General features: G+C 43.5%; 1 protein-coding gene across 1 annotated transcript in view; it reads left to right on the forward strand.

The window, feature by feature from the left end:
* The window catches only part of UBE2R2 (ubiquitin conjugating enzyme E2 R2), a 56,655-nt gene that overhangs the window by 34,660 nt on the left and 8,468 nt on the right, over positions 1 to 13,527 (forward strand). Inside the window, exons 2-3 of the mRNA XM_065657416.1 lie at positions 5,896 to 5,982; positions 9,736 to 9,833. Of these exons, the coding sequence (XP_065513488.1) occupies positions 5,896 to 5,982; positions 9,736 to 9,833 (185 nt within the window). The remainder of the gene's footprint in view (positions 1 to 5,895; positions 5,983 to 9,735; positions 9,834 to 13,527) is intronic.

Genomic DNA, 13,527 nt, shown 5'->3' on the forward strand with positions numbered 1-13,527 from the left:
TAAATGCTTGATGCACTAGAAGCAGTAAAGGGCATTTTGTGGGATTAGATACAAACACCCCAGTAGTCATCTGTAGTTCTCCTCTTGGTGGCTTTCCTCTGTGTTAAATGCAGTTGGCACGCTGGCAGGAGGCATTCCTTAGGCGTGCAGCTATGGGAAGTGATGATTTGCACAGCAAGGAGCCTGGTTATGCCTGTTACAAGGAGAAACGGGGAGGCCCTGTGCCATCTGCAGGTGTGCTGGACCTCTTACTGCAACAGGGAGGGTGACCTGTAGGAGACCTTGGTGGCTCCTGCACACAAAATCAGTAGGAGCTTGTCTGTAGCAGATTGTTACAGAAAAGCACAAAATACTTAAAATCAAATGTTTCCTTTGCATCTGAACTTAAGCACTATTTTCAAAGGATTCTTAGTCTCACTGGTGTGGTGTTTTTTAACATTGAGATTGTGATGTTTTAAAATGAAAATTATCTCTAACTGGCACTTCCAGAAACACTAAATAGGTGTTTATATTGTTCTGTTAGCCATTGTAAAAGGTGCTTGTGCTCCTGATGTCCCCAAATCAGGTCAGTTGTGATCACACAATCACAGATGATGCTGGTGGCTTTCCAGGAAATGTGTGCTCCTGCTCTCGTTGTCTCTCTGCAGTGGGCAGATAGGATGGATTAATCATTCCTACCTTCGCTGCCTGAAGATCAGTGATCTAGGGTTTGTCAGCTGAGAAGAGTAGAATAAGTCAGCGTCAGACTACAGAGGTGTCATATACAGCTAGGCTGGAATAAATGCTGAATTTCTAGACAGCTGCAGCTATGAGAGTCTTGTCTGTGTTAGTGCTCCCCACTGAGAATGAGATGATATTAATATATGTGTCGAGTCAAGTGCATGGCAAGATATCCAGAAACAAAGTCACTGTAGTAGTTATTCATAGTGACTGAATCAGGACTTAATTCAGTGATTGGTAGAAGTGTTAGGTTTGTGTTTTCAGTTCAATAACATGATATCTGGGAAGACTTTATTTTTCTGTCATGCGTGGATTTCACTATGGCTTTGCCTTATCCAAAGAGAAGAAGAACAACAAACCTGAAGTGCAGTCGCTAATGAGGGTGCCAGGGAACAGGAGTAAAATAGGAAACAAATTGACCACACTGGTAGCAATATTCTTTAAATGTGTCATGGTGTAACTTAGAGGTTGAAGTTCTTGTGCAGTAGCTGTAAATGCCTATAAAGGACCGAATCTTCTGCCAGGCTGGTCTGTTCAGCGTAAATGCCTATAAAGGACTGAATCTTCTGCCAGGCTGGTCTGTTCAGTGTAACATCAGAGGAATTTATTCTTTTTCTAGGGACTACAAATATGACTAGTTATAAATTAGGGAAGAGGGGAATGGGTTGCTGACTGTCTTCTCTGCCTTCCTGCCTACTGAGTTTGTTCGGTGGTGTCAAAGAGGCTAAAGTCAGGACACTGGAATAGGATTATTTGTTTAGTTTAACCTCAGCTAGAGGTATCAAGCTCATGGTGAATGCAGTAACAGTTGGATGCCTGAAGGTGGGGGACTGAGCTGCATCTTTAATCCTCCTAAACTAGTTGGGCTGTAACTGAGCTAATAACAAGCTGCCTGAAAACTCTTCCACTCCTTAGTACTTAGCCGTGCCTGGCTGAACTTAGCAGGAATAAACTCAGATAGCTGATTTGCCTTACATCAGTGAAACTGTAGGGAGGAAACCTTTCTGGGAGTTTTGTTTAAAAAAAATAAGTTTATTGCCTAATTTGGTCTTTAGTCTCAAAATATTTAGAATTGGGCTTCTAGTGGAGGAAAAAATGGCCTGTAATCCTGACTGTCACTGCATCTTTGCAAGCAATCTTGCAGCTTGTCTTGGGAATTCATGGCTCGCACAACCCACTCCGTGCTGGTTTGACTGGACATAGGTGGTTTTCTATGAGGTTTGTTAATATTCTTGTTCATAGTTAGCATGGTCCTTTGTTTTGAATGTAGTTCAAGAATAAGATAATACCATGGGAGAGAGGTAAAGATTTCTTGCAGTAACTCTACCGGGTTGAGACTTGGCATGGAAGAATGTAAAAACTCACTGATATTGATACTTGCTGACAGGGAAGCCAAAGTTGTCCCTCAGTTTTTTGTGTTTTGTGAGTAAGTGGAGGAGAAGCAGATCCAGGACAGCTGACTTGAGATAGCCAACAGAAGTATTCCATACCATGAACATCACATTCCATGCTTAAGTGGGAAGCTGCTGGGAACAGCCTCTTTCCTTGATGGCCACACTCCTGCGCTCACGGTGTCTGTCTTCTGGCATTCATTACTGTGAGTATGTGTTCTAGGGGCTAAGTGGAGTGGCTGGAAGGCTGCCCTGTGGAACAGGATCGGGGGGTGTTCTTCGACAGCACCTGAACACGAGCCAGCAGTGTGCCTGGGTGGCCAAAAAGGCCACCAGCATTCTGGCTTGTATCAGGAATAGTGTGGCCAGCAGGACCAGGGCAGTGATCGTCCCCTGCACTGGGCACTGGTGAGGCTGCACCTCGAATCCTGTGTTCAGTTTTGGGCCCCTCACTCCAAGAAAGACATTGAGGTGCTGGAGAGAGTTCAGAGAAGGGAACAGAGCTGGTGAAGGGCCTGGAGCACAAGTCTGATGAGCAGCGGCTGAGGGAACTGGGGCTGTTCAGCCTGGAGAACAGGAGGCTGAGGGGAGACCTTATCGCTGTCTGCAACTGCCTGAAAGGAGGTTGGAGCGTGGAGGGGGTTGGTATCTTTTCCCAAGTGGCAAGTGATGGGACAAGAGGAAATGTGCCAGGGGAGGTTTAGATTGGATATTAGGAAAAAGTTATTCATGGAAAGCATTGTCAGGCATTGGAACGGGCTGCCCAGGGAAGTGGTGGAGTCACCATCCCTGAACGCGTTAAAAGGCATTTAGACGAGGTTCTTAGGGACATGGTTTAGTGCTAGAGTTATGTTATGGTTGGATTTGATGATCTTAAGGGTCTTTTGCAACCAGAATGATTCTATGATTCTGTGATTGTAAGTGTTTGCTTTGTATCACTTTTCTTTTACTATTATTTCATTAAATCTGTTTCTCTTTTGACCCATGAGTCGTTCTTCCTCTTTCCCTACCTTCCCTCCAGAGAAGGAAAGGTGAAGGAGCGAATGTTGTACTGTTTTGCTGCCAGCCCAGTGGTAAATGGCAACCCACTCAAACTCAAATGGCATTCAGTGAGAGCAGAGTGGGTTTATGTAATTTCCCGTGATTTCTGTTACAGAAGAGATGCAGAGTAATTCTTTGAGACTTGTTTGTAATTCTCTGGAAAAGCGTTTGGTTTCACTTTCAAATTCTGGATGATCTCAACATAGGGACCTGAAAGTGATGCTTCTTTGGGGGCTGGAAAAAAGTACCTTCCTGTAATGTGGGCTTTCCTGGTTTGGTGGCTCTGAAATAGGATGTGTAGAGAAACTTCACTTGCTTTATGCTCCAGTCTAGCATCTCAATGTGGTGAACACTTACAGGCTGAGATGAGAAATGGCTTATCAACAAGTAATGTGACTCTTTTTTTAAACATGTGACTGATTACAGGTAAGCATGGGTCTCATCTGCCTCCACATGAGAGAAGATTTCTCTAATTTCTCTCCACTTGCATTTTCTGGTGCCAGAGCATAAGAGGCTCAGAGCTTCATGTGGCAAAACACCAGCTTTATTTAATTCTGTAATGATTGTTATTTTGGGCAGGCAGATAGCCCTTTTCTGTCAAAGAGCTGGGGCTGCAAACCAGAGTGCAGAAGTCTGGAACAGTCTTCCAGGATCTCCAGCTTCTGCATGAGTCTGCATCACATACAGAGACTATAACTGCTCCAGCCTCAGCCTTTGCAGTGGTCTTCTTGAGACAAACCCCTCAGGGTTAGACGATTTGAGAGCAGAGGGTTTTTACTGGGGGAAATGAGACCTGTACCATCAGCTCTTTGAGCACGTATGTGGGATATAAACGTGGTTATGCTGGTAAACTACTAGCAGTATGCCTTTTCGGTCACCTAGAAACTATACCTGTGTAGAAGACACACTGATTCTCCCAAGAAATCTTGTAGGTAGCTCAACCCTGAGTTTTCGTTGTTTCTTGCATTTTTAATCTTGGTCCCTGGGCTGCTTTATGTCATGGATTTCACAAAAGTACATGTAAGCACAGGAATGGGCTTTCTTGGGAAAACTCCAGTGGCCTGGAGAGGAGTCTGCAGCTCCGGGATGGAAGCGCTCGAGCTGAAGTGAACCTGCTCTGCCCTGGATAAATCCCTGCTCTGCTCCCAGTGCAGGGTGGCACATTGCAGAGCCAGCTGTGTCCTCAATGCAGCAGCCACTCTCTTCTGTGGTGGTGTGCAGACAACAGGCATCCACTTGCTCTTGGAGCAATGCCATTCATGTAACTGACCTTAAGCTGTGGGCTGGGATTGTTTAAGTGGGTCATAAATCTCTTGCTTGTGAGCACGCCAGGCTTGGTGCTGCTGTAACATCCACACATATCAGTTTCATGAGCAGGCATGTATGGAATGTAAAGCCATGTGAGCTGCTGAATTTATTTCATAAGGGTGAACAGAAAACCTTTCTTTGGTTGCCTCGCACTCTGGCCCCATAAAATTTGGGTTGCAAGGCAAATGCATGTGCTGATCTGTGAGTAAAACTGTAGCTAGGTACTTAATCGCTCAGTAATCCAGTTAATTTGGTTGCTGCTTCTGTTTCTGGGAATGAAACTTCCCATAACTTGTCTCATTGAACAAAGTCGGCACCCTGTGGCTAAGTTGCATGGTTAGATGCTTAAGTGGAAGAAGGTGGCCTGGGATCCTGCTCTCGCCGTGTGCATCTTTCTTTCGGGATCTCTCTTGCATTCTCTGTCACACGTGAGCCCAGCTGTGGTGCAGGACCAGGAGATGCTTCTCTGGAAATCCCATGCTAGGCTGGTGGTGGGACTTTCCCAGTGGGTTGAGCAGCGCCAAGGGAAAGGTCTGTGCTCCTCAGTGCAGCAAGCAGCACATGAGTCTCCCCTTCAGAGGGGAGGGTTGTGGGGTTTTTTTTTTTACACTTAATCAGTCCAGATTCAGCCCTCTTTCCTACTGACTGGCTTTTCTGGCCACTGTGAATGGCAGGGCAGCACAGAGAAGTTAATATCCAGTGCTGGGATCTCCGTAATTTTCCCACAACTGACTCAGCTCTGAGAGTCTTGCCACACAGCTGGTTGCTGACCTCAGAGGCACTGGAAGGTGATGTTTGCTGTCATTGCTCATCAATATTTGGTTCGTCAAGTTGCAGTGACTTGTTAAACAGACACAGGTGGTATTCAGACTTGGGAAATGCTTATGGTGGCAAGAAATTTTATTAGGAACACAGGTGGATGGACCAGCTTAACTCTCACACAAGAAAAGTAAAAAACCTTGGGCCTCGGTAGGGGAAGTACCTAACAAGTGGTTTTTTCTACACAGAAAGAGTAACTTTAAATACTTGCACTGGCAAATGTAAAACAGGTCTAATCACCTTAGCAAACATTTCTAACCTGCTTCTGAACCCAGAAAGTAGTATCCTGAGTTGCAGCTTTTCAAATCTATTTTAGTGTTTAACAACTGTTGTTAGTTAGTGCTTCCCGAATTAGGATGTGGTAGATGCAGTTTCGGCTTGTTTTTTGAGCATTACCAGCCCAAGTCAGTCCTGGTGTTTCAATTTTTTTCTTGTTCAGTTGGTGTTTTGCTCATAGTAAACTGTGTAGAGTTGTACTGTGGGGCCAGATGGACACTGAGTTATAAAATGAACAATTTAATAGCCTTGATTGAATTTTTCCAGTTTTTCACTGTAATGGTTGTGTTTTGATCTCTTTTGTTCTGTTTCATAGCTAAAATATTTTGCTTTTTTCCAGGCTCACATTAAATTTCCTATTGACTATCCATATTCACCACCTACCTTCAGATTCCTGACCAAAATGTGGCACCCCAACATTTATGAGGTAAGCTGGTTTTTTAAATATATTTTTTTTTCTCAGGCATGTGAGAAGGCTTTCTATTTCCTTAACCTTCTGGAAGTATTGAAGGTATGCAATGTCTCTAGCCATAACTAAAGTGGTTAGCTGTTGGTGTTAAATGTCAGCTTTGTGGCTGAACGGCTAAATCTACATGTTGTAGGAAATGCTGTTCTTGTCATCTCATACCTGCAAGTGCAGCAGGCAGGCTCAACTGAAGCACGAAGCCATGAGCATTGGCAATTTTGGGGGATTCTTGGGGATTCTTAGAGATTCTTAGATCAAGGCTGGTGAGTGGGGTCTTACTCTGCTGTGATACTTAAGCAACCAGTCGTTTATACACAGTTCAAGTACACTTTAATTTGAGTTTCTTACCAAGTGGTGTGCTGAGACGAAAAACAATGGAAAACAAGTCTTCTGCAGCAGTTGACCTACAAATGAAGGGCTTTGGATTTGGGCTGCTCTGACTGATTTCCCAGTTTGAAGTGGCCCTTAGTTCAGTGTGTGTGGGGTTCACGTTCAGAGGGTAATGCTGTGGCTGTCAAGTCCATAATTGGATCCTGGTACAATGACATAGCAGGTCCAGAACGGGAATGGTTTTATATAGGAGCAATTGGTTCAAAATTACCAAGTTTCATACAGCTGTATTTGAAGGCCAAAGGCCTGTTTTGGCTCAAAACTTGACTTTTAGTGGAGGCCAGTCAAATCCTGCTAAACTTTTGGATATCCTAGACAAGTGTCAGCCTGCTGGGAGTACTGGTTGTGTACTTTGAGGAGCTAAATTTACTTTCAAAATGTTCCTGTTGATGTAGCTCTGTTGCCTTATCACAGGTCTTCCTGTGAGATATTTGCACGCTTCCTTTGGCTCCACATTAAAAAAGGAATGTCGCTTCTCGTCCTTGTTGTGAACAAGTAACGGCTTCAGTTGATGCCTTGGAAGGCCATTTTCTAAGAAATTTTTGCTCCTGAAATGTACAGCCTGGAATGAGTGTGCTTCAAATGTCATGGTGAAGACTGCACTCATGGCTTAGTAATAAATGGCTAAAAGCCTCTCCAAACTTCAGTGCAGAACAGGATAGTAATCAGCTTTAATTACTGGATGCTCAGGAGGATTGCCTTAAGCCTAGGAACATCTGAATTGAGTCATCTGACAGACTTCTGAGTTAAGTTTTGGACTCAGCACAGAGGCTTGCATGTAGCCAAGGATGGTGTTTCTCTTTAAGGCTCTATTTCACTTTTATGGGAGTTTGATCTATAAATAAAGACAACTTTGAGACCTGCAGATTATTGCAGATCCATACTGAGGTTGTTCATTCCGAATCCAGAAATTCTCATGCAGGAGGTGAGTGGGAAATGATTACCAAAATGGTATGTACAAAATGAGTCTTTGAAAGATCCTCTCCTAGTCCTGGTGGGAAAGAAGAAAAATTGGCTCTAGACACAATTGAAGAAACTAGCCCAAAGCTTGACTGGTGTATTTTGGGGTTACTGTTCAAACACTCCAGCTCTCAGCTTTGTACTTTGTTCATAGCAGTATTTCTTGGAGCTGAGGGAATCTCAAGCAGCTTGCAGGCTGTTTTGGAAACAACATTTAAGCAATGAAGATGAGGCAGTGGAATAGCTCCAGTTGAAACTGAGAATAAATCAGCAAAGAGCTTGAGGTTTGAGGGTTTGTCAGGAGGAGAAAAAAAATCTTTTAGTGCAAGGAAGATGAAAGAAAGTAGCGGTTTACAGAATCTGCTGGTGGGACCAGATGGAGAGATTGGGGCTGATGTTGCAGTTCTGTGCAATGGGACTTGAGTAACTTGAGTGTTTCCCCCTTCTCCAATTTACCTGTCATCTAGTTGAATTTTTGTAGAACTACATTCATTTGTGCTTTGTTTTTATGACATAACTGTTATCACTGCAGATGGAAGTATAGGTTATTTCCCATTGGCAGATAAATACTCGATCTTCCTTGTTTATATCTTTCAAAAATGTATTTAAGGCTCTCCTTGGCTACACTGATCCCTAAAACCTTATGCTGAACTCACCAGGCCCCATGACACTTTTACCCTTCCACATTCTGTAATCCAGTGCTGCCCTGTGTGATTTTCCAAATGTATAACACTGATTGTTGGATGAGGGAAACTTCTTGTTTTTCCCTCTGTAGTTTTATATTGCCAAATATCTACTAGTCCACACGCTGCTGACCTGATCGCTTGAGGAACTTCCCCCAAGTGCTGTGATGCTTTCTCCTGGCCATCAGCACTGTGTTTTCCCAGGAGATTGTTAAAGAATAAACTGGGTAAACTCATGGAAATTTTTAATAAAGTCAGAACAGGCTGGAAAGGCTGGAACATAAACTGACACTAGTTAGGTTAACTTCACCTTAGAATGATATTAAAAAAATATTTCTCGATTGCACAAGCCTGTTGGATGCATAAAGATGAAACTGCTCTGCGGCCAGCTGTTCCAGCAATGTAAGTGGGTGCTTGGGTGTTCAGAAGCTCCAGGTGCTACGTTGCTCTGTGTAGTTGTGTTCTTGACAAAAACCTGCTTCAAAATAGTGGGGGCTTGCTAGATCAGCATACCTGGGAGGGTTGGCAAGCCACTGAAATCTGGCTACTGATCACAAGCCTCCAATGTTGAAGTAGGATCTTGTTTGACTATGAAACAGATATCATTGTTAATCAAGGTGAGTTGAAATGTTTGGGAGGCCCCTCAGGTGAGCTGGTGCTGTCTGTAGCTTTGATCCCTGGCTGCCCCTGGGGGCTTGTATGTCATCCCAGGAGCTGACTGCAAGGGGCAGCAGGGCCTGGGGACACCAACATCTGCTGGGTGGCCTTGGGTTCCATCTGCACCTTCACCCCACCCTGCGGTAAGGCAATGGGACCCCACGAGCTCCCAGAATTGACTCCAACGGTGAATGTCCGCTGTGGTGAATACTGCCACAGGACTCCTGCAAATCAGTCGTGTCAGTGTGCTGTTGCTGATGGAGAGCTGGTTTTACAGGCTGTTTAAAGTGTTTATAAATGGTAGACATTGCGGAGCTTTAAATCTGTATTCAGGCTATAACACTAGTGAGTGAAACACAGATTGAGGATTATGTGGCTGTATGGCTTCCATATGCTGCCAAAATATTCTCCCTCTTGCATGCTGGAAGGGATTTTCAGTGAGACCTTCAGAGAGTATCTCCTGCTTTTATATTTCAAACAGCTGTGTCCTGGGGGAGCAGTGTAAACCTGCCCCACACCATCTGTGCAACTTCCCTGTGTCCTGGGAGGAGCACTATTTTGATACTTGAGCTACCAGAGAGCGCTAAATCCTTCAATTCAAAAATTCCTGTAGCTAACTGAGCTACCACTGGGAACAAAAAAAAAATTAACCCTACTTTGTGTCTCCTGTGACTAAAGCTTAGTTCTGTTACTGTGACAGCACTTGCTGTCTGGAGGCCAATTTAGTTTTATGTGACTTCATTACTATTTTTGCTTTCTTTGCTACATTCTTTAAACCTCTTGACTTGAGATTGTTTTGTCCCGATTTGCAGACTCACTCCGTTTATTAATAGCAAGGGAAACTTTTGAATGTATACATACAGTAGATCCAGGAAGAATTAAGAACAGTTTCTATTTCTTGCATATTTTTACAGGAACTTGAGGTGTTCATATCAACAAGGCTAAACTGCTCAGACATAACCAGAGCGGTGGAATTGTTGTGAGCCCTCTACCTCTATTCTCAGCTTTTGTTTTTCTCTTGCAGAATGGAGATGTATGTATTTCAATTCTTCACCCACCTGTAGATGACCCACAGAGTGGAGAGCTGCCATCCGAGAGGTGGAACCCTACCCAAAATGTCAGGTAACAGTGTGAATCCATGATGCACAATGGTGACCTCAAAGGCCTGTTGTCTCTCTAAGACTAAGGCCTGTGCTGGGAGAAGTTTGGAATGGAATTTAAGACTTTATGGGCTTTAGGGCTTCAGTCAGGTGGGAACCAGACTTATCAAGCCATCTAAAGATACCAGAGTGCTGTGTGTCCTGCTGCTGCGATAGCAATGTGGAGACTTGTGTTCACAGGGTTTCATGCTCTTGAAGCAAATTGTCTCAAATGTTCTAGTATTTCCCAGTCTGTCCTACACCTGCATTTTTCAAATTCCTCCAAGTTACCACTAGTGGAAAAGAACATTTTTGAGTATTCGGGCCCATTCAGGTAGTCATAATCCTACCTACTGTTTGCCTTCCAGTATTTGCCCATCTCCTGTCCTGCAGCATGTTATCTTGGGCAGTTAGCCAGGTGAGTTCCTGCCAAAATAATGAAGGATTGCTAAGTACCAGAGGCATTCAAGGCTAACCTGCCCACTTTTTTGAAATACCAGCTGAATTTAATTTTCATTGCAAGACATGGCCAATAAAGAACTGATAAAGCTCAGATCAAGTAGCAGCTTGATGACCCGTGCAGCTGGAGTAGTGAGTGATGTAGTAGAAAAACCTTAAAGATACTTCCCGTTCTAACTTATGATTTGGATAATGAATCAGATTAAAGTTAAAATAATTGCCTCTAGATTTTTTTAGTATATGTGTGAGCTGACACAGGCAGGTTGCAGGAACAACCACAACACATGGGTAAAATGCAAAGCGTAAATTTATTTTTGTTACCTTGATAACTCAGGGATCCCAAAAATGCACTGGAGCAGTGGGAACACAAGTGCACACAAGTGGGAACATGGCACTGCAGGGCTCAGTCCTTGCTAGAAGATGACAAAACCTGCTGGTTTTACCTGTATTTCAAGGATTCAAGCAGGCATAGTTTTCCACTGTGCTTTGATCTTTTTCGCAGCAAAGCAGGAATCTTGAGCATGTTCAATAAGGTGCCTTTGAGTCTCTCACAGGCCTGTTATCTAAACACAAAAGGCTCTATAGGTCGATGCAAAAGTAATTGTTGTTTTGGGCCATGAATTTTAAATATTATAACTAGGCTCGAACATCTTTAATCGGAATAGGAGCTGTTACAATCAACACATTTTTGCCATTAAGAAATAAGTTTGTTCATTCCTGTAGCATAAAAATCCATGCTCTGGGATTTGAACTCTTAGAAAGCGTTTTGTGCATCCTGCTGGTTGTGGAAGCACCTTCCCTGCAAAAAGTTGTCGATCCTTGAAGAAGTGGCAGTCAGTTGGCGAGAGGTCAGGTGAATATGGCAGATGAGGCAAAACTTTGTAGCCCAATTTGTTCCACTTTTGAACCGCTGTTTGTGCGATGTGTGGTCGGGTGTTGTCGTGGAGAAGAATCGGGACCTTTATGTCGACCGATGCCGGCTGCAGGAGCTGCAGTTTTCAGCACATCTTGTAATTTCCTGAGCGTCCTTTTCAGATGGAATGGTTTTGCCGAGATTCAGAAAGCTGTAGTGGGTCAGACCGGCAGCAGACCACCGGTGACCATGACCTTTTTGGTGCAAGTTTGGCTTTGGGAATTGCCTTGGAGGTTCTTCTTGGTCCACCCACTGAGCCGGTTATCACTGCCTGTATAAAATCTGCTTTTCATTGCATGTCACACTCCAATGGAGAAATGGTTTGTAGTTGTTACATAGAATGAGAGAAGATGGCACTTCAGAATGACGATTTTTTTTTAAATTTTTTGTCAGCTTATGAGGTACCCACTTATCGAGCTTTTTCACCTTTCCAAATTGCTTCAAATGCTGAACAACTGTAGAATGGTTGATTTTGAGTTCTTTGGCAACTTCTCATGTAGTTGTAAGAGGATCAGCTTTGAGTGCTCTCCATTGGTTGTTGTCAACTTCCGATGGCCACTGCTCTGCTCCTCATCTTCATGGCTCCCAGCTCCTTTGTGAAGCTTCTCGAACCACCACTAGACTGTACATTCATTAGTGGTTCTTGGGCCAAATGCCTTGTTGGTGTTGCGAGTTGTCTCTGCTGCTTTGCCACACATTTTAAACTTGAACAAGAAAATAGCTCAAATTGGCTTTTTGTCTAACATTTCCATAGTCTAAAATATAAAATAAATGGCAAGTAATAAATCAGTACCAAAAAAAGCTAGAAAAGCACATTAAAACATTTAAGAATGTATTTCAATATCAAACAGCAAATTTCAACAATGCAAAAACTGCAATTTGTTTTTCACCAACCTAATACTTGTCAAGCACACAAGGCCAAAAGACAATCAGTGTGATATATGTGGGGGTTTTTTATACCCCCGCTGCAGTCACTGGAGTGTGTTTGCACTTCTCCTTCTTGCTAATCTTCCAATGCATTCATATGAGAATGGTGCTCATTTTCAGAGTGATTTATTAGATGTTGGTTCCCCAACTTGAAATCTTAGTTATTTATTGATTAAACCCAGATAGACATCTCAGCACACCTGAGGGAGTGCAGTGATTTGAAAAGAGTGGTTGGATAGCAGAGATCTAGCAAGGGGGATTTATTGGATTCTTGACCCTTGGAATGGGATTGTAACACACACACACACATTCTGCAATGTGCTGAACCAGAGCTAACGCAGCAGGAAACTAGGAACTGTAGCAGTCAGCAAATTATAGCAAATAATGTTCCTCCTGGAGCATGCTACTTCAAGGTTAAAAAGGCTCAAGAGAAATGGTGCGTCTTAGCTGTGTGAAGTCATGGCGGGTTGGTAATCTGACTTTCTGAGCTTAAGGTAAACGTTGTCCAATCCATCTGTACCAAGTGCAAGTGGGTATGAAGCAACCTCTCAAACTTCTAGTTCAGATTTTAAAAAGGGGAAAAAAAAGCACAAATATTTTAAGCTATGTATTGCTAAGTTATCACCTGTCCTTCTGCTCACATGGCTATTAAGCTGTTTTTTTCATACATGTGATATGGCTAGGAGTTGGTGACAAGCCCCAACTCACAGTTAGGAAACAGCTTTGGGCATTAATTACTCACCTCACACACATTTTGAGTATTTCATTATATGCTGCCCTAAAGATTGACATGGAACTTCTCATGATAGGTTATGGCTGGACTTGATGATCCTGAGGGTCTCTTCCAACCAAAATGATTCTATGGTGCTAGTTCTCCAATTTCTGCCCTCCCTTACCATGGAGCAGTTTTTAGTGCTCACTTTCTTGGAATGTATTGGGCTCAAGGGTGACATTTGGGGAGAAAACATTCCTCAGCAGCATCAGCAAGTGGAAATAAACCTTGCCCTTAACCACACACCCACCACCAGCATCACCCCTTGGGCCAAGTGCCTGCCGAATTGTGTCCTGCCGGGGTCCCCTCTGGCTGTGCAGGCTCCAGAGGGAGGGGAACATGATTATGATGTCCCAAAAGTCATAGAGTTGTTCAAAGATAAAGCTGAGGAAGTGATGCCAAGGCTTAAAGTTGAGGCTTTTTTGACCATTTTAGTTGCTTTTCTTCCTATCTCCCCTCACCTCACTCTGTCTCAGAGGTGCACAGGCCAGAACTGATTGCAGTATTTCAAGATCTTAGTGCATCTGTATCTTGTGGAGACAGGTGAGATCACAGAATGTCAGGGATTGGAAGTGACCTCAAAAGATCATCCAGTCCAATCCCCCT

The sequence above is a fragment of the Caloenas nicobarica genome, chromosome Z (assembly GCF_036013445.1).
Source record: "Caloenas nicobarica isolate bCalNic1 chromosome Z, bCalNic1.hap1, whole genome shotgun sequence".
NCBI lineage: Eukaryota > Metazoa > Chordata > Aves > Columbiformes > Columbidae > Caloenas > Caloenas nicobarica.